The sequence below is a fragment of the Melanostigma gelatinosum genome, assembly GCF_949748355.1.
Source record: "Melanostigma gelatinosum genome assembly, chromosome: 1".
Taxonomy (NCBI): Eukaryota; Metazoa; Chordata; class Actinopteri; order Perciformes; family Zoarcidae; genus Melanostigma; species Melanostigma gelatinosum.
The window spans coordinates 18,112,644-18,137,851 of NC_136634.1; the positions used below are offsets into that span (position 1 = coordinate 18,112,644).

A 25,208-nucleotide genomic window follows, 5' to 3' on the forward strand; every position below is an offset into this window, starting at 1 on the left:
TATACTTTCACTTAATGGTACCGTATCACTTGGTTTGATGACTGCATGCTTGATTTTTTTTATTTGTGTGTTAGTGGATTTAGAAATTGGAGCTTGTGATTTCACTATTGTTAATACATGTTTTACTAATGTTGACAGATAATTCAGATTCCATTAATGAGAACAACGTTAGGGTGACCAGTTTTGCATTTATGTAAATTATCATTTATAAATATCCATGTGAGTAATACATTAATACATGTATAATAAGGCAACCCATTGAGTATACGCTTGTATTAATAAACTGCGCTTTTGTGATCGATGAGCAAAGGATTTTTGATGGAAAGGTTTTTCTTATTGATGTCCTATAAGTTATCTAAACAATAGAGCATTAAAAATGATTAATTAAAGGTCACTAAAGTCATTCGTTCGAGCTTATACACCCTTTTGAAAAAAAGAAAGAATTTCTTGTTATATTTGTCAGTATTTTTTTATTGTTTAGATTATTGCTCTTAATATTAGCAGCAATTTTAGCAAACTATGCTGTTAAATAAAGTATAGTATGAATATTACTAACATTATTATTATTATTTATAATGGTGACTTGGTTGTCTGTCTTTATAACTTAGTAGGTTAAATAATTGTTCCATGCTGTTCCTTTTGACTTAATTGTATTTTTGTGCCAATTGGGTCTTGATGCCATTTCTTTTCGCAAAAATTGCAATTTGAGTGCTGGCATTAGTCATTGTATTATAAGCAAGGCTGTGGTATGCAGGCGTGGTCTCTGGATGTATGTGTGAAGATGTGTACAGATCGTGCCTGCATTCTGTATGCTGTCATTAACACCCTGGGTTGTTTATTCCGTATGTATTTAGAGCACCTGCACTCAGAGTGTCTCCAGAGGTCCACACAGACCAAGGGAGGGGAGCAGTGATGTTTGCTGCAGGCTTCTGAATAGCAGCCAACAGAGACGCCCTGCGAAGTGACCACCTGAAGCCCCTCGGTAGGCCGCTCCCGCCCCAGAGGGATGGAGCGGCCGTTAAATCTCACATCTCGCAAACAACCTGGAGGAATGAGGGAAAAAAGAAAGAAAAACTGAGTTTACAATGCCAAAAGACACTCGAAGACACCAGTCCTCGGGCAAAATCTTTTATGGACACGCATTTACACCACGGTAGGGCTGTCAACTCAAACACGCAGACACTCGCATTGACACACGTAAACATACTCGCTGACACACGAGCGCGCATGCAAACACACAAACAGCCCGAGGCCAAGCTGTCGGCATGGAATTCTTTTTTTTTGCAGGATATTTTCTCTGCCGGGTAGTTTGCTCACTCTGTGGGAAGCATGAGGCTCTAACACATCATTTCAGTTGATCAGTTCCACAGACTCCCTTTCTTTCATCCGCTTGAAACAAAGGAATCAAACACCTTTGGATTAGGTTGTGAAGTGTAGAAGCACCAGTGAGCGGTAAAGATAAACAGTGAATTACTCATAGGTCCATTCATTTGAACAGGTATACAAGTTAACTGTGAAGTCCACTCCTTTCAGTATGCGTTTGCCAATTAATCTATTTACAGCTTAACCTGTTGGTTCAGACAACACGTCCATTGATTCTTCCACTCAATATGAATTCATTCGTTCACTCATTTAAATTTAAATAAACACTCATTCAGTCTCATTAAACCAAAGCACGTAAGCAGCCACCTACCGAGGAAGCTCCGGTTGTGTCCTGAGGGAAAAGAGTTTCCCAGCATCACCACGGAGGGGTCAATAATAATCTCCTGGCTCCGCCCAGGCGAGGCCGTAACCTCTCGCCGTCCTCCACCTCCGTCCAGTCGCAGCGTGAACTCTCTGCCGTAGCGATCCAGCTCCACCTCGTGCCACTCTCCATCGCTGAGGCGATGGTAGGGCAGTGTCAGGTTGTAGTCGCCATCTCCGAGGTTGTAGAAAACAGCCAGCAGACCCTGAATAACCTGAGACACGCAGTGGAGCTTTGCTGATTACAAATGCAGTCATTCAAACAGACAAGAGAACCAAAAGCTAATACAGCTGTGTTTATGTGTTATGGATGGGCTCCAGATTTACTACTGTGGGAGACTTTTGCATTGCTAAAACCAAAACAAGCTGGTCTGTTTTGTCACCGATCAGGATTTCAAGGCTTGGAATAGTTTTGTGAATAAAAAAGTCAAATGGGGTGACACAAATTCTAAACAGACAGACCTGGACTCCTGCCATATTGTGCTGTGTTGATGGGTGAAAACAGATCTTGAGCATAACAACATCATAAGAAGTAGGCCAGCTCCCGTGGTGAAAGAAAAGGAAGCAAAGGTTGGGCCAGACAAGAAGTATGTCATCCAACTACCAAGAACAGACTCTCTGTGGTGAACCTGCCAGAAAAAATGGCATGAAAATTTCAATTGTGAAAATTAATTTAGTAATTTTGCAGCTATGATGCTTTGCAGAGCTGCCGTATACACATCGCTGCACGGCAGAAGCCTGAGGATCCCGAAGGGAAGGTATACAAGAAACAACAATTATCTTCAGCAGTTAAGGATGAGCGAACACAATGGACCCAACCAATGAGGGGCTCCCATAACTGCAGCTTGTACATGTCCAAAGCTTAATTGGAAACAGTGGGGCAAGATAATTCACATTCAGCCCAGCCTGCATTAACTATTGCTCCCTCAGCATGGGCATTTCAAATGCGTCTCCCCCACTGGACCCACACACGCACACACACACACACACACACGCACACACACGCACACACACACACACACACGCACACACACGCACACACACGCACACACACACACACACACGCACACACACGCACACACACACACGCACACACACTTACAGTAAAAGCTGACTTTGCTCTCCCTACTGCCTCATCCTGCCCTCAAGACCACAACAAAAATGAGCAAAGGACAAAGGACTCAATCAATACTCAGAAAAAAAAAAAAATCTGATGATATAAACGTTCTGCAGCGCCCACAGAGCTCTACGCAATCACCATTAAGCACAACATGTTCAAATGTATTCCTGAAGTCAGAATTTCTGCAGAACTTTAAACTCACAAAAAAATAATGAAAGGCTATGATTTTAGAGTTTTACTGTTCTTAGTCACTGGTCTTTGACAAAGTAGTGCATGCCAGTCGCTCCGAAAAAACTCCTTCACACACTGCATTGGATGAGTGTTTTCCTCACAGAGACACCATACTCCTTGGAGAGCTGCATGTTGTTTATACCCAGCCTTCGGTAACCTTTGTGTGAAAGTGTGGTTATTTATTCAGTGTGCACTCTATCCCATATCTACCTGTAAGAAAAAAAAGGGAGAGAGACAGCCCTTTAAATTAGGGCTTGTTGTCGGCAAATACACCAGGCGTGAGCTCAAGTGTTTCTAAGAGCTTTGAGACAACCGGGCTGAAAATGTTTCAGCACAGACAGACATCAGATGCTTTATGCAGCTCACCAATTCAACTCCAGAGAGGGTTTCACAGCCAGCATACAGTAAAGGCTACAGCCTTTTCCTATTCCTGTCAATGTGGGACTGCGACAAGGGAAGAGGACAACATTGTTTTTCCTCATGAAGTTCAAAGATCCAAAGAGGAACAAGAGATGCGGTCTTTGCTTTAAACAACAAGTAACAAGCACAAGACAAGGTGTTTTCAAAGACAGACCAGTGGTGTGGAATATACCACAACGGAGACAGGTTCACTGAGAACAGCTGACCTGTGAGTTAGCCAAAAGTGACAGTCCTATCAGAGCCATTTACATCCAGGTGCTGTTTACACTCGGCCTGTCAGTCAATGAGACGAAAAGGTCTCGACGAAACACTGGCTTCTTATCCACTCAGGAATGGGTCAGGCAGGAGAAGCATGCTCTTACGGAGGTTTGGCAAAGTGAGGTAGACTTGTCTCGTGGAGAAACGCTCTGCGTGAGCACCACTCCACAGCAGCGTGCACGCAGACATGACTTGCAGCTCACTACTTGAAGCACGCTGTGTCAAAAGCCTCAAGTTGAGAACAGGGGATCTGACCGTCACTTGAGAGCACTCTGCCCTTGAATTGCAGTGCCCGCAGTTGCTTTCTTGCCATATTGAATTGTGTTTTGAAACATTAACCAGAGACAGAAATAACCTTGAACAAAGAAGGCCTGAATTCTTAAATAGCAGCCACTCAATAGCAGCATTCTTCAGACTTACTGAAAGACCTTGTTGAGAACATACATATGTCAATCATCCGGCCCCCTCAGAATCCACGCATATGTCTCCAACCCTGATATTACTCACTCTCAGCCTGACAAGTATTTGCAGCAATCATTGTCTGGGCCCTAATTATCATCTTGGGGTCCACAGACAAGACAATCAGAGCTGTCAAGGTGGAGGGGAGTGACCAGCCGCGACTCACCTCTAAGCGTAGGTATTCATTCTGCTCCTGGGAAAGCAGGCTGAGGATGACACCAGAGGCGGCACGTGTCCGAACCCCGACCTGGACCCTCATCTGTCGCGCAGGCAACGACCACAAGAGCTGGAACTGAATGTGGCTCCGGCCGTCGAAGGAGAACTCTGGAGCCACTTGTCAATCAAAAACACACAAGGCTTGTTCAATTAATTCAGCTGTCAAATGAGAAATAATTGAGGATATCAGAGCGAGGGAGTGCAGCTCTGCAGAAGGACTTTATGCAGGCGAAGTTATCTTCCCACTGCAGCACAGTGACGCTTTGGAGCGCAGAATTTCCCACATCCCATTTGGATTTGTACACTTTGTGAGGCTTAAAATCCCAAACTCCACTGAGATCTCACTGTTGCTTTCCTTAAAACCTCACGGTCAATTGAAAGCAAATTCATATGCTTACCTTGATCGCACTGAGGCCCCGTGAAGCCCGGTTCACACAGGCAGCTAAAGGAGCCCCACTCGCCGTGGCAGCGGCCCCTCTTGCCGCAGGAGGACTTTTGCTCCATGCTGTTGCAGTGGTCATCAATAAGAGAGCAGCCTGGCACAGTGTTGGAGGAGTCAGCTGGGCAACCTAGGTCATATAGCTGAATACAAGAAGACAAAGAAAAGTATGAAGAGGAGGAAAACTCAGGTGGATGTTGCTGTCCTTCCAATAATAGTTGAGCGAATGGAAATGGGATTGCAGATTGCGAAATAAAAAAATGTCTTGCCATCAAATGTAAGATACTACAAATTGATATCTGATTGCTGACTGTTTAATGATACATTATATCTTGATTTATCCAATTGATCATACGCAGGGAAATTGAAGTGTCGCAGTAGCAAAAATATGTACAAAATAAGAGATGTGACCTAAAAAAACATCTACTATATATACAAATATAGAACCATGGGAAATGAAAAAAGAAGCACTACACACCATACATAGTATTATAAACACAAATAATCTAAATAATGTCACAAGATACTTCAGTTGTAATCAACAAAAACACGCACTTCAGAAAGGGATTCGGTCGGTAAGGTATCGTGTGCCTGCAGACAGCAGTGTTTGTAGCAGCATGACAATGAGGCTACTGCAGTTGTACGAGAACAAAAGCGTGTAAAGATCCTCAGTGCAAAGATTAATAGTGCAGAAGGTTACAACAGTAGTGTCGTTGACTAGTAACACAGTTCTTCTGAGTTGTTTTGATGTTGTATTTTCATTGTAAGCTGTTCTTTACTGCTTCACAACATTTCAGAGAGAAATAATGTACTTCTTAGTCCACTGCATTTGTTCAGTGCTTTAGTTACTACTTATATTGCAGATTCATATTTTACGTTCAAACCCAGGATCAGCTTATGAAGTAAGTATTGTAATATATTGATGCTTGCTATACAGCTGTATGTAAAGTGGCTAAATTTAGCTTCACCAAAACCAACGACAGAACAATATTAGAATTCTGCTTATACATTTACACATTACTGATAATAATATCCAATAATGGAATACAATATAACATAATATTGAGAGATATGTCGTTCTGCTTAGAAATCTTATCTTTACTCGTTGACCACAAGTAGCGCTGTAGAGAACTGCTTTCATGAGAAGGTCCCTGTCTCCTGCACATGCATGAGAATGCACATACATGAGGATGTGTGCATGCTTTCTTTTACATAAGTCCATTGAGTCAGGGGGTCCTTTTTTACTAGCAAATGTGTTGATGTATATACCATTCGAATCTACAATTCAAGGTGAAGAAAAAAAACCCTGAGCCTCCAGCACCTATGTATCTTAACAGGTAAAGCATAGAGAGGTACACTAAAGCGATCTATTGCAATATGGTAATGTGTGTATCTACTAATCCCTGCCTGCTCCACACAGTACCTTGCTGTCCACAAGTAGGTTCCTTATACATCCAGTGTAATGTTTGTGCTGCAGCTGTGGGTATTCATAGGATATGTTGCTGTTGACCCCTCCGAGCTGCAATACTTGACTTCCATTCAGATACCTGGGAAAGAACAGCAACTATCAATATGCAAGTAAACAGAGGAGAAGAAAAGGAAAGAGCCCCTTGTAAGTTGTCAGGGTAAAAATTCAAAACACACCTCTCAATATAAAGAAACAGAATGCAAGCAGAAGAAAAAGAACGCACGCATAATATAAACTGTCATGGTTAAAATTCATGGTTTCATTCTTTCCCTGCTGAGGTTGTCATCACTGTCACTGCTCTCTGACAGTAAATATGACATCTTATTGTTCTTTTGCCCTTATTGTGAAAATAAAAGCACAACTGGTGAATTGCATTTGTCCGAAACGATGAAAACACAAAGTGATTCAGCACAGCAACTCTTGCACGAATGAGATGAAACTGAATATTTCTCAAAGCTAATTTTGGCTTGTTCACTAACACATTCCCCGTTTGATGACATAACTATTTGTCTTACCGAGATGAAACTCAAATACAGTGATCAGAGTAAATGGCTCTTTTTTAAGTTATTGAAATAAATAGTGGCAACACCCTGATGGTAATTAATAATCTCAATAATCTTAATTATACAACAAAACAATGATCACATGTGCCAGGCAGAGCCCACTATGGGGGAAAGCAAACTCAGCTGTGACTATGTACAGAAACACAGCCAGAGGGAATAATTAACATTTTAAGAATTGTATCTGCTGATTCCACCAACAGTTTCTTCCCTCCAGAGAGGGCAGAAATTGAACGCAGTGAGCCTAAAACAGTCTGACTCCCTATCTGATTTGATTTCAATAAATGACTCCACGCAGCTTGTACACAAACACCTTTTTAGACACTGTTTATTGAACATGATCTAAAAGAATATGTGTGTTTTTATAATATACCAGAGATCGGGCCATTATTCTGTTTGTCCATGTGAATAAGCGATGTTGAGATGAGCATGAGCCATTTAAAGTTTTCAAAAATATGACTTTTCTGGAACATCGGGGAACACTGAAGATGCTCCAACTGGCCTTTGCTAGATAACTTTTGAGCCGAGACAATAAATCGAAAAATGAAATAGTCAACAGAAAATTAATCTGCATCTATTTTGAAAAAATGCCAAACATTATCTGGCTTCAGCTCCTTATATTTGAGTATTTGCTGCTTTGGCTGTTCTATATTAAACTGTATATCTTGGAGTTTTGACCTGTGTTCAGCCAAAACAAGGCATCCCCTTGGGCTCTAGGAACTTTTTGAAAACGGACCTATGGACCAAGCATCCTTTTAGATTTAAAAACAGTGAAGAGAACAACACCTTACAAGATTAGTAGACAACAACCACAGGAAAAAAGGACCTCTGGAGAGTTTCTAATCTTTGGTTACTTCAACCACACACACAGGGGGTTTTCAAAACAAACATGGAGCCACATGTATTTATCTATGTCTACGTGTTCATGTGTATGATGGAATATAATAAACACAATGTATTATTTATCCTATCATTTAGTCCTTAATGTCTCCCTTTAGGATCCAGAAGAACCGTCTGGTTATTATTTTGTGCAGACTCGGTCCATTTAATCATTGCTCTTACTTGTCCCGGTTGGGTGTGACCCCGCGGATTTCACAGGATGAGCGGTCCTCTGTCACTGCCCATGAGTCCACGCCTTCTGTCTCCATGATAATTGCACTGGAACATCGATCAAGAGTGAAGCGCACTTCCTTTAAATTGAGGGAGAGTGGAGAGAGGTCATCGCTGCTGCATATATGGATGTGTGAGTGTAATATAGCCAGGCGCTCTCTACAAGTTACAGCACATATTTTACTCTGACATCTTCTCCTTACACAGAGAGGAAGAGAGAACGACAGGTGAGGATGTGCTTCTCTTACTTTGCTGTTGCTCCTCACATCAAGGCGATGCCAGCGTCTGTCAGTTACCCCAACGTTATTTGTTAACTGGAGGACCAGGGTCCCAGAACCATGGTTCATTTTCAGACTAGGTGTCCCACCAATCAGTTCTGAGGAAAAAGAAAGTTCAGAATTAACATTAGCTACTCAGAAGTAAATTAAGATCATCATTTTACCTGAATGAAACGTTTTCAAATCAAACTAGAATTACCGCCTTTCTACATCCATGTCTGTCTGAAACGTCATCACTTTTCCAGTGACCTCGGCCTTTGACAACCAATTACAAATCAGTTCATCCTTGAGTCCATGTGGATGTTTGTGCCAGATGTAATGAATTTCCCTAAAGGCATTCCTGAGATATCGCCTTCACGAGGGTTGGATCGACGTGAGGTCTGAGTGACCGTGGCCTTTGACCATCAAAATCCAATCAATTAATCTTTGATTCCAAGTGGACGTTCGTGCCAAGTTTTAAGAAATTCATTCCAGGTGTTCCCGAGATATCACGTTCACAATAATGGTACAGATAACCCCAAAACATAAAGCCTCCGGCCACCTCTGTTGACGGCGTGGGGTCATTAGAAGGCTCTCAGAGATTTGTAGAAAAAGAGCTTAACTTGCTTGCCCTGACAAAATATACCAGCAAGGTCAAGGGAAAAAGAAACTGTGATGAAATGTATTGGAAGGAAAGAAAGAAACGGCAAGATGCAAATTACTATTTCACACAGGCCCTGGGGATGTATGAAGGCTTCTCACCTAGGAAAAGCATACACTATAAACTGAAAAAGAGAATGACAACACAAAATAACACAGCAGGGTTATAGCAGGGAAGCTGAAATCCCCTGCTCACCAGAAAGAAGCTGATGGAAAATAGTGACACATGGTTACAAAACAGGAGATAAAAATCAATCAAAGAGTCGGTTCAGACACATTTGTGTTCAAAGGGAGCCCTGTGAATGATTCAGTAATGATGACAGTAATGATGTGAGCCTATCAAATCAAACTGAGTTACCTTCATTATATTGGGGGTGGAGGCAGAAATTTGAGAGACAAGATCTCAAAACAAAATTATCATTTTATTTTGTAATTTGGGTGAACCAACCGCTTAAAGTTGGCCCTAGTGTAGAAAAATAAAAATCATGGTGCCAGAAAATGGTGACTGGAGACACTATATGAGGACGTATAAGTGTGTGTTTGTGGGTGAGCAACATCGACTGAGCCCCTTCATAGTTGCAGAAAAGCAGGAAATACATGATTTAAGATGGTTGCTATCATATTTTAGAAATAACATTATATTATCGTTACGCTTTGCCAGTAACGTCAACAGCACGCAGCAGTGTTTTAAAGCTCTCTGTAAAATGTATTACTTTCACTAATACACGTCGGGTTGCAATAATATACTAGTCCTATGCAACTGAATTTCCATTTATAAATAGACTGAAAGTACGAATCCCGATACCTAAATCACTAGACCCTTTCAGTTTGATACATTCTTTACTACCGTCCTTCACTTGGAGCCTTCAGGTTGGAGCCTTTGTGTCAGTGAGAACCAACCTTGCTGATGTGATCTTGACTGAGACACTGAATAGCTGAATACCAGCCACAGAGTCTGTTCAAGAGCTGAACCACTGTTGTGACACGGGAGCACTATTCCTTGTGGCTCACGACAAAGTATTACCGACACATTAAACAGTTAAAGTGGCTTGCCTGTGTAGCAGCACATTAAGTACTTACTGTATAACTCGGTAGAGTGAGTTCTCATATCCCTCAGTAGAAACAATTTGCCTTATACATCTGATTAGCTACCAGCCAGCAATTAAACACACAAAATTAAGTTTCAAGTTTTAGTGCAATAATGGCCCACAGGTCCCTTGGTACGCATCTAATTATGCAGACTCATTGCTTACCTATGGCCATGTAGTCCTCACTATCCCCAGGCAGCAGAGTGGCCAACGGGCCCGCATACAGAAGCAGTCCATCGTCTCCCTCTGTCATGAACTCCAGTGAAAGATGGCTATCAAAGCACGGCCTTAAGGGGGGGAACCAGGCATAGCCGTTGCCAAGGAAACTAAGCCTCGTCTGCTGACATTGTGGCCCCTGAAGCTGTGGGGGGCAGCGACACCTGTAGCACAGAGAGGAAGAAAAAAACTGTGAGGAAAATCAATGGGAAAGATGGGGGGGGGGGGGGGGAAAGAAACAATCAGTGTCGTTCATGTTTTGTGGTGTGTGAAATTTTCACACTGTCCAATCTGGATCCGAGCGCGGTGACTTTTCTGTGGCGGACGTGACGGTCTTGTTGATTCCCGCAGGGAGCGGCTTCGACGTTTGCTCCAACATGCCGACTGTCCACAGACAGGTAAGACAGTGCTTTCATCGATCGATTGTTTGCATTCGCAACAAATCCTGAATATTCAATTCTACATTAAATCAATTAGCTATGAACACAACACTACGCCGATCTATTCTTCATCTGTCTCAGCTGCCCGGGCTGAACCCTCCGGAGAGCGCTCTCGCTCGGCACATCACATCTTCTTTGTTCGGAGATAATTAATTCTAGTTCTCTCTCTTTTCTATGCACCGTGCCATCAGTGATTTCCTGGACTTTTTTCTCACTTATCCCCCACCCGCCCCCTTGTCATTCTTAAGGTATTACACGCTTTGGTTGATATCTGTGCAATTGCCTCTTCTTGTACTGATCTACTTTGATTAGAGCTTGAGTGTGCGGGATCACTGCTCCAGCAGCAACTGGAAATGAAATGTTTTTCATGCCTATCTTCAACGTTTGTGTGTGAGACCGTAATGGTAAATGTTAATAATCATACACAAATACCATAAAGGGAGAGATTACATACAGTGATGAAAAACAGCTCATTATATTCCTGTGATCGCCAGGATGGAAGGGACCGCTTGATATCATCCTATCTCCTCCAATGTAGGCATGTAGACAAGCTGGCTTCGCTGATAATGTCAAAGTCATCTATTTCCGTGCAATGTCTGAGGAAGGCTGTGTGTACTGAGGCTGTTAGGGGCTATTTCTCCCCATCACTGTGTATTCTGCAGCGGGGCAACACATGTCAGGAATACTGATCCATATATGCAGCGAAAGGGACGGCTCAGGCGGAGCGTGGCCTCACGCATACGTATGCGCATGGCGTGCACAGCACCTCACTCTTTCGCTGCTCTTTCATGTGACTCATGAGAGCAATGCCAATCCAAATCAAGAAGTGCAGGGCATGTTTTTCTCACTTCTGACTGACAATATCTGATCAGCTGCCGTCTGAGGTTGCCTGTTAAGCTCCTTCGACAGAGGATCAACAAATTGGATTCTTTATGGTTGTAGTGCATTCATATGGGGGCACATACATAGCACATATGGGGAGATAGTCTTCTTGCTTCTCTCGGCAGTGTGCAGATTAGCTGCAGTAGAGAGTTTAAAAGATAGAAGTTAAAAAAGAGAGATTTCTGTACACTGTTACATGAACTTGCATGCATGCATGCAAATGGTATTAAAGGAGATTTTGAGAAGTTGTGAGCATAGAGGGGGGCCAGAGTTGTACTAATCCCCTTGCCCTATATTTATTTAATCTGGGCATTTGTGTTCACGAAATGAAATGCATGCTGGTTCTAGACTCCCACAGAGACCTAAGCACTTGAAGTTGAAGGTCTTTATATTGACTACACACATTTATAAATATTTAGAGTTAATATTCAAAGCACTTGCTAGTGGCCTTAATACAAAAGCTATGTTCATTATTTACTGTCAAGTTCTGCAAAAGACAGCACACCAGAATTAAAAAATCTCAATATCAAGCTATAAATCTAGAGGCCTAATTTGAATAATCACGGCCGAGACACACTCAGAGTTCAGGTTGGTATACACGTACATGCACATTGCTTTATTGCAAATAGCCCAAAGCCTTTTGAAAAATCCTGCTACTCTATATTCAGCTGACAACACATCAGAGCAGCTCAAGCAAGTTCGGTCAAGTTGCAGGTGAAGGAGATTTTTCCCACAAGAGGGGCTGTTCGTAATTCTGGGCTCATTTTCCAAGATGACACTCTTGCACTACGCCTGACAGGACTAGAGAGAAGAGACACATCAGGAATCTCCCATTCCTGGTTTCCCCATAAACAGCTGCAGACATGCCTCTCACCTGTATCCACTCTGGGTGTCGACGCAGGTTCCCCCGTTAAGGCAGGGGTTAATTGGGTAGGAGGAGCAGAGCTGGTGGGTCATGTCCCTGGCAGCGCAGCCACACACAGCCGTGGACGTCACCTTCACTGACACCAGGGATAAGGCACCTGAGTCTACCAGGGTGGGCGTGTCAGCGACGCTCGACTGTGTGGAGCAGCCGCCGGTTGTCTTGCAGTCGGCGCGCACACACTCATCTATCTGCACCTGGCTCACGTTCGCACGCAGCAGTGACTGCAGCTGGGGAGAGCCAGAAAAGGGAGGAAGGGAGGAGATGTGGGAGACAAACACGGCAATTACAATAATTGTCAGCGAAGATACAAGGATTTGTATCTCCAATGTGGGTGACCCTACATTTGGAGGGTTAAAAGTCTTCACAAGCAATGCCAAAGAAGAAGGCCGGGCCTACTCTACATAAATGCTTTTCATATTCTATAACTGGTTGTTTTTTAAAGGAGTAACATACAATTAGGAATGACAGAGGAATAGAAATTATGCAGATTCAAAACATGACAGAAAGAAGTGAAAAAAAGGAAAGTAGACAAAGAGAAGAAATTAATTGGAGAGACAAAGAGACATGACAGGGCCAGGCAGTAAACCGACAGGAAGTTGGTGCGGAAATAAAAGGGCAGATAAAGAGCCCCGTTATCTCTTCCACTCAAGCTCCCAAGTGTATCACTTGATATATGAGCATTGATCTCTATCTATCAGACACGATGGTATATATACCTTCTTTTTATGTGCGGTGAGGACAGAATGCAGTTTCTCAGGGCGCAGGTAGCCGTTATCAGTTAGCACGTAGAAATGGATGTCCACGGTTCTCTCCTCCCTGTCTGCTATGCTGAAAATGTTGACGCTCCCCGACTTGACAGACAGCGCTTCAGACAGGAAGTCCCAGAACGTCTCCAGTCGACTCTTCCCCTCGACGTGAGAGTCGATAAATTCTCTCGCTGTTATGCCTTCAGGAGACAAAGAGAGAACTACTGACTCGTCAATGAGAACTACAGAGTTGATCAAAGCCTACCGAGTTCCTGATTCCACAAGCACAAGAGGTAGCCTTACAATCATCCATAAGGCGAATAAGTCGTGACACAGTCAAATAAAAATCGTTTATTTCTTCCCCGAAATAAAGTCAGGGTCTTGAAGAGCTGCCTTGTACAAAATATTTTCATGACCCGGGAAATCAATCACATTTGTGGTGCCACCTTCCAATACTATCTGTAGAATGTGGGTCATCGTTAATCTCCAAAAATGATCATGACTTGGAATCAGAAGCATCCATAATAGCCGCCGAATGGCTTTTTAAATGTCAAGGACTTTACCTGACACTTCCAAATTGACCTTTACAACTCCCATTTGCTCTGACAGACTGACAGAAAAATGAACACTCGAACATAAACTTCAGAGTGTAAAAGAACAAGACGAAGAAGGAAACTATTACCAGCAAGCAGTGTGAAAGATTGCTTTACAAAGCTTAGAACTGTTAAATAATGCAAGTGTTAAGATGTCTACTGACAGCCTATTATTTCGGCGTTAACTGGATTGACAACCTGATAATCAGTTGGTGAAAAGTACCAATTTATTCATGCCTGTGGCAGATGCTGTCTCTCTCAACATCAGCCTCAAAAAAGAATAGAACAGCAACAAAGAACAAGCTCTCTGTTTTGTGGAGGATGACGTTATTGACAATATTGTGTTATGTCATCAGGTGAGTCAGTGTTTTTGCCCAACGTTACCGGTCAGACGCAGCGAGGCGGACAACAAGATGGACTTTTCCTCCAGCTCCCTGACATGAACTCTGACCCCTGAGAACACGTCGGGCCACACCCCATCAGACACGCCGACCCTCAACCAGTAGCTGCCTGCTGGAGTGTTCGGTTTGACGGTCAGCACTCCTGAGCTCCGGTTCAGACTGAAGTATCTGTGAGAAGCAGAGGAGCTGTTAAGTCGGAGAGTACGGCTTCAGAGATAGATGAAAGAAAGAGAGAGAAAAAAAGGAGACAAGTGGCTTCTTTTGCTCCTGAGCTCTTGTTCAGAAGAAAAGCACCTGACGGATGGCAGACAGACAAGCAGAGAATTGGTCAGGCTACCTGGGTTTACTCCAGCAGAAAGTTAAAGCGATTTCATTTTGAGAAAAAAAACACCAAGAAACAGAGAAAAAAACCGCCAAGAACGAGAAGAATAAAAAAGACACAATTTGTTTCCAAAAGAGCTTCGTAGTTGTCATGGTAACTGTCAGAATTTGGCAGAATTATATGCAATTGGTATTTTTAATCTGATCTTGAGGGTTGTGAATACTGAATAGCTGCACAAGGAGTCCGACGGCGTTCGAGCGGTCTGTTTCATCTCAGGAACACCGCACAGGTGGACCGAGATTGCTCAGTTTGTTTGAATCTGATTGCATTTTCCAGAATGGCCATCACTGTTGACGGCTATTATTCCCTATTAGAGTAGCTTATATAAAATGCCAGGGAATAGGATTTAAGATTAGGAGAAGTACCTGTTAGGCATGTTTCAGGCCAAGTGATATCACTGAAAGAGGACTTGATACAGAAACCGCCTCGACGCTGAGTCCACATCCTCTTTATTTTCCAAATTCTACAATGTTGGCAGTTCTTCTGCTACTGTTTTGCTTTAGCACTTGTACTTGTGCTGCACATTTGGAGATCAGCAAGTTTTCAGAGCAAATAATGATATGCGTTCGTTTAACAGTGAGCTCTTACTTGGCTGCGCTTGTCTCCAGAGTGTAGGTCTTGTTGTCCCAGTCATCAGGATCCGGGGCATACACCTTCCCCAGTGCCGCATTTTCCATCCTTCCTGTTCAAGGTAAACACACACACATGCATGCCTTGATTCAGTCTGGACAAAATCTGCTGATGCCAACACTTATCTTGTCGTCGCTCTCTTCTCCTTATCTTGCATTCTTGTGTTCTTTTCTAGTTGTTATGCTCATAACTGTGAAGCCCCACTGCTGGAATGAATAGGCTCTCAGTGCTCCACTTCAGAGAGCGTGGAGCTTAAGGAAGCACGGCTATCTCTGTATGGATTATGTTATTATCGACCTGCACTGCCAGAGCACTGCAGCGGGGTAAACAATGGCAGCCTCGGATGAGTTGCGTTCCTGTTTTCCACAATTACCAAAACTGCCATGTAGTGTGCGATCAAAGCACGAACAAGACAACATACCTAACCATCTTACCTGGATGGTAAAAAAAAAAAAACTACAAAAAGAACAGTGATGATTCTTCTCATAATGTCATGCTCGGATGAGCTTTAGGCATAGGGCTGGCAATGGAGGGATATGCTGAGGGCTTGAGAAAAGATTTGACAACGATATTACCATGACAAAACACTGCTGGAATGTAAAAGCAAGAGTGCAATTATGAATTCCAGACTACACCGAACAGGTATGGCAATGAAAACTTTCCCCTTCAGCTGTAGCCTCCGTTTCCCCTCTTCATTCAAATAACTGCCTGTAGTGAAAAGCTCTGTAGCGAAGGCACGGGGGCAAAGGGAAATGACATGAAGGGAAGCCAGCAACTCACCCTTGCGGGTATGCACATAGACATCTTTCTCTCCCGGCTGATGGGCGTTATCGTTCTGGTCGCCGATGGTGATAGTGAGTGTGTTAGTGGCTGTCATTGGTGGATCGCCGCTGTCAATCATAATCACCGGCAAGTGGAACTCGCTCTTTCTTTCCCTGTCGAATCTCCGCAGGGCGGTGAGCGTGGCAGAGCCGTTCCCGTGATCCTGCAGGTGGAAGTGGATAGAGTAAAGCGAGGGCAGGGAGAGAGAGAAAGGAGGCCCGTGCTCTGAGGAGTCTCTGTCCACAACATGGAGCAGAGTGGAGCTCCTGTTGAGCCAGACCACTTGAGGTGCTGGACTGTTCTCCCACAGCACAGGGGCGTAGGCCGTCTCCAACTCTGGCCCGTTGTCATTCACGTCTAGCAGCGGCAGGTGGACCGTGACGCTGCCTGTCAGCGCCGGGGTACCCCGATCTGTCGCCATGACAACCACCTCGTAACCCGCCACCGTCTCCCTATCCAGCGTTCTGGCAACTGTGACCACACCGGCTCGGCTGACTGCAAAATGTCCATATGGGTCAGATTGAGGGGAAATGCTGTACAAAATGTCCCCATTCAGGCCTGAGTCGGAGTCACTGGCCACGACCTGAATGACGCTGGTTCCCACAGTTACGTCCTCGGGCAAAGGGGAGAGAAGGTGCGAGCTCGGGGTGAACACAGGAGCATTGTCATTCACATCCTCCACTTGAACCTGACAGTGGATGAGGCTGGAGAAGTCAGAGTCCTCCACCTTGATGGTGAGGTTGAACCGCTGCTCCCCTGGCTTCTCAAAGTCCAGCTTTTTCTTCAGTCTCAGAGCGCCCGTCTGCTCCAGTCTGTGGCTGACCATGTAGAATCGTTGCTCCGCGTCTCCTGCCACCACGCTGAAGGCCAGCTGGCCATATGTGCCTGCGTCAGGGTCCACAGCGCTCAATTCCAGGATAGGATCATCTTCATTCGTGCTCTCAGGCACACGAGCACCACACCGGTCCTCTCTAAACTTGGGCACATGGTCGTTGATGTCTGTTACAACTACAGTGGCAGTAGCTGTACCTATCATACCCCCGCCGTCCCGGGCCTCCACTACCAGCCGGTGGGTGTCCGCGAGCTCTCGATCCAGACCCTCTGCTGCCACAGATATAGTGCCGGTGCTGGAATCAATAGTGAAAAGGTCTGTGTTGTTTGCCATGTGCACATTCTCTGTAATCCGGTAAGTGAGGATTGCGTTCTGACCTACGGCTGCATCGTCAAGGTCTATCGCAGTCATTTCCACAACAAATGTTCCGGGAGGAGAGTTCTCCGTAACGCTACCGTGGCAATTATCAGGCGCACACGTGAAGACGGGGGCACTGTCATTGATGTCCCAGACGTTAATAATAACATCCGTGAAGCCGGTAAGTCCCTCGCCCTCTTCGTCTGTTGCCATGACAACAAAGCGCCAGACAGCACGCTCCTCTCGGTCCATGGTGCGCTGGGCGTACATCTCCCCCGTGATGTCGTTGATCATGAAGTGTGACTCTGCCCCCTGGCCATGAACGGAATACCGTATGGCGCCCTGGTCTGCATCTTTGTCTGGGTCAGTAGCTGTCACCTGGGGAGATAAAGGCAACTTCTTAAGAAACTGGATACTCACTCATCCAGTCAAACCCAAATTACTGCTTCCTCTTATCTATTTTCAGTGGTCACCCAGGTCTTCAGCCAATTTAAGTGTTTGCACTTTTTTCCTGACCACCTAAATTAAAGCAATGGGCTGTGATCAGGCATGTGTCTTGCAACTTAGTGGAATGAAAAGTCTCTCATTTTTCAAAATGCAGTCGTGTATAAACGCTAAAATACGTACAGTAGATACACTGAAATAACATGAATCAATTGTAGGCAATACTCAGCTGCCACATACAGCCACACTTTGAGAAGCTGTCAAGATAATTACAGATCTATTGATGACGGTAATTAAAGAACAAGAAACTGCAGCGTAAAACCTCTCAGCAGTAATCATCTCAGCCGCTCACCTGTAGTACAAATACAGGGGAGCCATCAAGCTCCTCTGTGATAGATCCATAATACTCGTTCATGGAGAACACGGGTTTCTCGTCGTTCTTGTTCACCACAGTAACCACCACGGCCGCATAGTCTTCCCACTTCCCGTCGGAGGCGAGGACGAGTAGCTTGTATCTCTTCTGCTGCTCATAGTCCAGTGGTTGCGCAATGAAGATTGCCCCCACCTCTGGCTCGATGTCAAAAACTCCACCTTTGTTGCCAGATGTTATCTGGTAGCGCAGCTTGGCATTGGCTCCTGTGGCAGGAATTACAAAACGCACGACTGGGATGTGATTCTGCAAATAAACCATCTTATAAGGTAACTGAAATCCAAAGGTTAAACGTAAGTGCAGCAACATTTTAAGAAGGTAATAGACTTTACTGTAGGTTGCTGCTGAATAATTCAGTATTGTCCTGTTACTTTTTAAGCGGAAGCACTATCATTCTAGCAATAACAGAACTGCGTAACCACAAGAGTATAACACCTCATTTCCTCCAAGACCTAAGCATTAGTAGGTTTCCATGTATCCCTTTCTTGTTTTGATTACTTAATTAAATGGTAGAGTTGTACCTCGTCTCCTCGGCTTTAATCAGATACCAATTAAAAAAAGACTGCTGGAAAAAGTAAAAGGGAGCATGAGAGTAAGAAGCACTGTACTGTAATGCACTTTGATAGGGTCTTTTGGGAATGATTTTGAGGCCCGAGAAAGGGTGAGGGGGGGGGATGTGCAGTTTAGTGAAGAGGAAGTCAATATCTGAACTTATCTACTGTGTCCATGGAGACCATCCAGTCTACCAGTTTAACATTCGAATAGATAAGATAATCTCCTCGAATGAACAGTCTTCGTTTTCAATCATCCTGTTGGTTTAAAGTAGCTAAAATCCCATGTAAATACGCTAATCTGTACTATTAACACAACCCCAGCTGACAAAATGCTCCCTGCCTCCCACAGGGATGTGGCAGGCTTACAGCAGTCAAGCCCAGGGTGTTGGTTTTTTAAACAAGACAGATTGAGCGTAGCCTCTAAGACGCAAGTGCAACAGTATTGCAACTTTTATGTTGGGGGTTGGTGTTATTCTACAGCTATTCATCATTAGTGCTGCAGCCCAGTCTAAGCTGCGGCCCCCGCTCACCATAAATACTTGATTGATGGACCTAAACATGCCTGATAAAGGGATCTTAGGCGACTGCTGTACGGAGGATGAGCAACTGCTTTATTTGTTAAATCCCACCCACCTACTGTGTGGGAGCGTGTCACTCTTTTTGGAACATATGTGCAACAGTGCATTACCAAGCACTCAATTGACTACCGCTAAATCTAGCACACGGCATGATTTCATCAGCGCTCAGGCTGGATTGGGAAAGATTGCCCAAAGGGTCACTTTCTGCTTTCTGCTACGAATGCAGGCCATTTTGCACAAAGGTGCGTACTTGGCACACAACTCCCCGCTGGAAAATTGACTGACAGACTGCCAAAAACACTTACGGTAGCTTACTGTTATTTCAAGGGTGAGAGAGAAATAAAGAAAGTGCAATCTAGAAACTTCTTTGAGGTGCTGCACAAAAACATTTATAACGGTTCTGGCTGGCTGGCTTCTTTAACCTTTAATTCTAGGAAGTGGCACCGGTGAAATCTCACTGGGACCTCTTCAGTCTGCTGCCTCATCAAGCATACCTTCATCCTCGTCATCAGCACTAACGGTGACAACAGCCAGGCCCACATCTGCATTCTCGTCGACACCGACTTCATACAGTCGCTGAGCAAAGGCCGGTTTGTTGTCGTTGACGTCGCTGATGAAAACCCTCACATACGCCGTGTCTGCAAGAATGACAGAATGGCAGAAGATTAAGCGACACAGACACACACACACACACACTTGGCCAAACACGGTATGTTTGTATCTTCCCTCCATGTGTTTATTGATTCTACAATTTATTGTCACTGTTTAGTGGGGAAGAAGCACTTTAACCGAACGCAAAGTGCCTCATTGACACGGAAATCAGAAAGAAGATTAGTCGTAAATATGTGCTGTAAATTACATGAATTATTCATTTTGTCAAGAGTACATTGTTTTATTGGGGTATCTGTTTTAAACAGAAAGAATAACAGTAATGGGGCTAAACCTCTTCAACAAGCTACTTTTTTTTTGTTACAGAGAGTAGATAAAGAATCTCTCTCCTGGGAAGATTAAATATTTATAAGATGACAAGTGTTTGTGTCTTATCGGTGCCCTCCTCATTACGTTGTTTATTTCTTCAGTTAGAAAGAGTAAACTATCTGCTCAAAGTATACATGGGTGACATGTTAATTTGGAGCTGCTGCAGTACGAGATGACGGTGGTGGAGAATGGCTCTATTTTCTCGGCTTGTTTTTACATTTCCCTCCTCCTCTTGGTGTATCCCAGAGGTGACGCAGCGAGACAGGTAATGTTTGCAGAGGAGATGATGAGCCTTATGTGACGACACATAAGGCTCATTGCAAATGCTAAGCAGCCCTTGCAACTCTGAAGAGAAGGCTTTACTGCTTCGAAACATCACCCTTTACCTCTAATTCCGCCTTCGCAAACATTTGCAAAAGAACCACTTCTGAATAACAACGTCGCTCGAGATACAGGTTTCATGACTGCGAAAGAGTCACGAAGGGAACATAAACAAACTTTGACCAATGAAAATTTAAAAAACTGGATTAAAAAAAAAAGGGGTTGTTACAAAAAACAGTGCCAAGAAAACTCTATTATTAAACTCTATTATCAATCTATTTTCACATGGAAGAGAGAGCGGCTGTCTGGTCATGGCAGTGGACTAAATCAAATTAAGATCCACTTTCCAAAGCCAATCCCGAGGTGTAAATGAATGAATCATGCCAATGCGGTCTGTTTAAAACACAGAGGACGCAACACTGAGAATGACGTTTTCAGTATTGCCCCGTAGGCCTAGAACATCGCTGCTATTTATGAATGGGCCATTGCACCAGGCAGAGTTAACTCTGTCAACTCACATCATGCCTAGAATATAAATACAATGAAAAACAACAATTTGTATGACTGAAAAAGATGGGGATACATTAAATCTGAAGTAACTGTCACTGCCTTATTATTGGCATACAAATCACTCTAAAATGGGCTTCGAATTGTCTATACGGAATAGTTTGTCATCTTAGGAAAGCTGTTTCTGTGTGTCTGTGCTAAGCATACAGATATGTGTGTACATCATCTCCCAGTGAGTGTACTTCCCAAAATGTCAACCTGTTCCTTTAATGACACAAAGCATGAGCAGTTTTATGCTAGATTAATGAATCAGATCATCATTTCTAACCTGAGTTGGGCTGTTTGTTCTTGCCAGGTCGCGCCGATTCCTGGCCATCTTCTGACTGAACTTCCAGCAAATAGGAGCTCCGGGCCTCACGATCAAACACAGCTTCCGTGTAGATGATGCCAAGTTTTGGGGCTATGCGGAACAAATGGTGGTCGCCACTGCTGTCACTCAGCAGAGAGTAAGTTATCTGTGGAGCGCAGGTCATTTGAAAGTTAAGGCACAGTATTCTTTCAAGCAATAACCTGCAGAAATAGCCGCAATTAAAGGCTTCGTAGCTGTTAAATGTCAGGAGGTCTCTATCATATTCCCAGAGACTGTCTTTTCATTCCAGACAAAATTAGATCGATACTCTCTACCCCACCTATGTTGTCACACAGGTCAGTCACTCACCTGTGATGGCACAGTGTCCAATACCACCTCGACAACTCTGGAATAAAAGCTTCCGCACTGGTGTGATGTTATTAACTCCTTCTAGCGTAACATGGATGTTTTAGCGAAGAAAAGTATCGTCTATAGGTGGTTGAAAATCTCTTCATTGTTTTATACCCGCACAACACGAAGACCAATAATAGATAACCACAAACCTCTCCATTGAGACCCAAGTCTTTGTCATGGGCAGACACTTGGAGAACCAAAGTCCCTATCTGGGCTCCTTCTGTTACTGAGGCCTCGTAGATGGAGGATGTGAAAAACGGCACATTGTCATTGACATCTGAGGAGAGAAGAGAGATTTGGCAGCAAATTGACAATGTGTTTATTTCCAGATCGCAAATAGGGAATAAATATTCAAAGCTGTAGCCCCTGTAAATGCAGCCATTAAAGATTTAAAGGTTTGATTTTCTGAAGAAAAAAACATGAGAGCAACACTGTGTTTTGAAGCTGCTGCCTTAAACATTCTGGATGTTGGACTACTTCACCTGCAAATGAACTCAACATGATACTTAACAGCTAAAAGATAATCAAATGATCCTTTTGCTATTTGATGTCATAGCTCAGACATATAAATCAGTTTTGTGTTTGACATATATTGCAAAAGAAGAACAAACAAAGCCTCATATAAATGTGTTATATATATATTTAGAATCATCTTGCTATTATATTTGTATCATTACATTTTCAACCCTATGATACTGTCATTAGATGGCATTTTGACAATTAATTTAATAAACCAGCAGGTAATTATCCCTCGCTGCACTAAATTCCATGCTAAATATATATATAATAAAACTGACCTGTAACATTGACATAAACTGTAGTGAAAGCTGCAAGAGGCACCGCGGCCACGTTCTGTGCTCGAACCCGGAGAGAGAAGACGGGTGTGGTCTCGTAGTCCAGCGGCTCGGACACCAGAATGGACGCAGAGCTGTCTTCGCGGTTGGGTGAGAGGTAGAAACGAACTGGCATATTGGTTTCGGGGACCAAGCCATCCTCCAGGTTATATGTCACCCTCGGATCACCCAGCTGAGAGGTCGCCTTGATGGTCTGAATAGGATGAGGAGTTAGATCATGCTTTTGCTTGGCTAAAAGCCTGGATTCAGTTCGTTAGAGTTTTGGAAGACCGACGCAAACAAAAAAAAGCAGAAAACAACCCTGAGCTGCTCTTGGTCCACTCCTTCAGTGAATCTGTTTCCCAGTGTAAACCCATGTGGCTGACTGACTAAACCCGAATGACGTCATAGGTGGACAGTAAAGGATTACTTCAACATTTTGGGGAAATTCGCTCATTTGCTTTCTTGCTGAAAGTGAGATGAGAAGATAACTACCGCACCATGAGATGCCAGGAGAACAGTCAGCTTAGCTCATGTTCACGCTCATGTCTCTGCGGCTCAGTAAGGCTAAAGCAGGGAGGCATATCAGCTTAGCTTAGCTTAGCATAAAGACTGGAAAGAGGGCAAAACAGACTGGCATAACAAACAACGCGCTATTTGTGAGCTCTAGAGCTGCTGGTAGCCATATTTGAAAGGTTTGGACGGAGCCAGATGAGCTGTTTCTCCCTGCTTCCAGTCTTTATGCTGAGTTATGCTAACTGACTGCCGGCTATAGCTCCGTAATTAACGTCCGGGCATGATAGGTCAGACCGCATTTGTGGTTTGTAGTATTAAAGAAGCATCACTTGTGTCAAAAATGTATTAGAATTATTGCAATAATTGATAATCTGTTAAGAAACAGAGTAGGATGAGAGTCAAAGCTTTTTGTCTGAGCCCTGAAATAACCTCTTATCTGGAGGTGAAAGGGATTTGTTCGCTCTCCAGACTGACAGCTATTTATTCCTCAAATCAAATGAGACATTTTGAATTAATTGAATAAGCCTGGACTCATGAAACTTGCTGAGCACATGCAATCCAATGTCAGCTTTCTCCAAAAGCATCAAACTAAGACACGTTTTCAGATTTTTGCAGTGCACTGACAAGCTTTCAAAGGTGTATTTTGAGCACAATGAGAACAGTGTCTGAATAACACTCAGCCTGTGCACTAATCCAGGGGGGGGTAAGCAAACAAGCATTCAGCTGGTTCAATTACAGCAACTCAAAATGGCAAAGATCAAGAGACCAGCTAGACATCATATGTGCAGTTAGTATACAGTATGCTTTGGATCAAAGTTACACGTACCACTAGTGGTGTGTCCCTGGCGGCGTTCTCGGGGATGACGACGCTGTAGCTCTCCTCCTCCCACTGTGGAGGCTGGTTCTTCACGTTGGTGATGGTGACCGCCAGCTCCACAGAAGTGTTTCGTTCCCCCCCGTCGGTCGCTATGATGTCCCGCGTGATATACGTTCTCTGCAAAAGTTGAGTCAGTAAAAGTAGCATCATGACATTTACAACTGAAACAATTAGCTGATTTACACATTATTAATGAGAAACTATTTGATGAACGATCAAACGAGCCCCAGCTCTAAGTATGATTAACACAACTGACTGACCCTGCTTAACTACATGCTATGACAACACAATAGATGTGTAAAATATAACAAAGCAGAGTGAAATGAAGTAATACAATTCACAAATATCTCTTAGATCTGAGTAACATAGTTGTGTCTTCAGCGTGCTCTGCACCAGTGGTTTGTGGGAAACTACAGACAGCAATAACCACTAACGGTGCGGAGCGGGGTGTTTAAATAGACCTCTCTGTAATGTGAATAAGTGTATAGCTGACGCTCAGAGTGATCAGCTCACCATCAGCTGATGGGCAGTAATGACTTCAAGCTCCTGCCTGTACTTGTTGCATAAACTCCATTTAGGAAATCATTTCATTAGCTTAAGAACAACAGAGGCAGCAGTGTGAGTCTTACAAAAATGCATTAAAGCTAAAATTCAGGTTGCACAAAAAGATCTTCTACTTTTCTAGTTCTGCTATAATTGAACCGCTAGGACATAAGGGAGTACATTTGACTGAGGAACTGTATTTCATCACAGTGGACACTGCAGGGAAAGCAAAAAATAAATCCTTAAGAGGTCATTGGAGTATTTTATTCTGTTCATCAAAATTAGACAATGGGTAACATCAACATTACACTCACACCAGAGTGAAGAAAAGAACCACTATAAAGATCCACTAAAGGGCCTCTTTTTGCCCACACAAGGAAATGTAACTACTCACAGTCAAAGATAATGCAAATCATGCATACCACTTTGTTCATGGAAAATTGCTTGTATAAGAATTCAGTTATTAATATGTAACGTTTCAGCCACCAGTGGCATTATTCTATCAATGCAAATCGTGGCATAGCGACTCTATTATTGTGTTCCAGATAAAAATAAATCTCTCTTAACTGTAGAAATTTCTTTATCTATTTCTGGGACCATCCAATTATT

At 43.5% G+C, this 25,208-nt stretch overlaps 1 protein-coding gene across 1 annotated transcript in view; it reads right to left on the bottom strand.

Annotated features, from left to right (window-relative positions):
• LOC306777905 (neural-cadherin-like) overlaps nucleotides 1–25,208 on the bottom strand; it is a gene marked incomplete at both ends in the record, with an annotated part of 74,098 nt that overhangs the window by 8,423 nt on the left and 40,467 nt on the right. Inside the window, 19 exons of the mRNA XM_079269212.1 lie at nucleotides 860–1,043; nucleotides 1,694–1,958; nucleotides 4,398–4,564; nucleotides 4,846–5,029; nucleotides 6,310–6,433; nucleotides 7,977–8,104; nucleotides 8,273–8,400; nucleotides 10,195–10,409; nucleotides 12,442–12,719; nucleotides 13,209–13,438; nucleotides 14,216–14,400; nucleotides 15,203–15,296; nucleotides 16,025–17,633; nucleotides 18,052–18,335; nucleotides 19,756–19,899; nucleotides 21,396–21,582; nucleotides 21,980–22,107; nucleotides 22,628–22,877; nucleotides 24,006–24,173. Of these exons, the coding sequence (XP_079125338.1) occupies nucleotides 860–1,043; nucleotides 1,694–1,958; nucleotides 4,398–4,564; nucleotides 4,846–5,029; nucleotides 6,310–6,433; nucleotides 7,977–8,104; nucleotides 8,273–8,400; nucleotides 10,195–10,409; nucleotides 12,442–12,719; nucleotides 13,209–13,438; nucleotides 14,216–14,400; nucleotides 15,203–15,296; nucleotides 16,025–17,633; nucleotides 18,052–18,335; nucleotides 19,756–19,899; nucleotides 21,396–21,582; nucleotides 21,980–22,107; nucleotides 22,628–22,877; nucleotides 24,006–24,173 (4,952 nt within the window). The remainder of the gene's footprint in view (nucleotides 1–859; nucleotides 1,044–1,693; nucleotides 1,959–4,397; nucleotides 4,565–4,845; nucleotides 5,030–6,309; nucleotides 6,434–7,976; nucleotides 8,105–8,272; nucleotides 8,401–10,194; nucleotides 10,410–12,441; nucleotides 12,720–13,208; nucleotides 13,439–14,215; nucleotides 14,401–15,202; nucleotides 15,297–16,024; nucleotides 17,634–18,051; nucleotides 18,336–19,755; nucleotides 19,900–21,395; nucleotides 21,583–21,979; nucleotides 22,108–22,627; nucleotides 22,878–24,005; nucleotides 24,174–25,208) is intronic.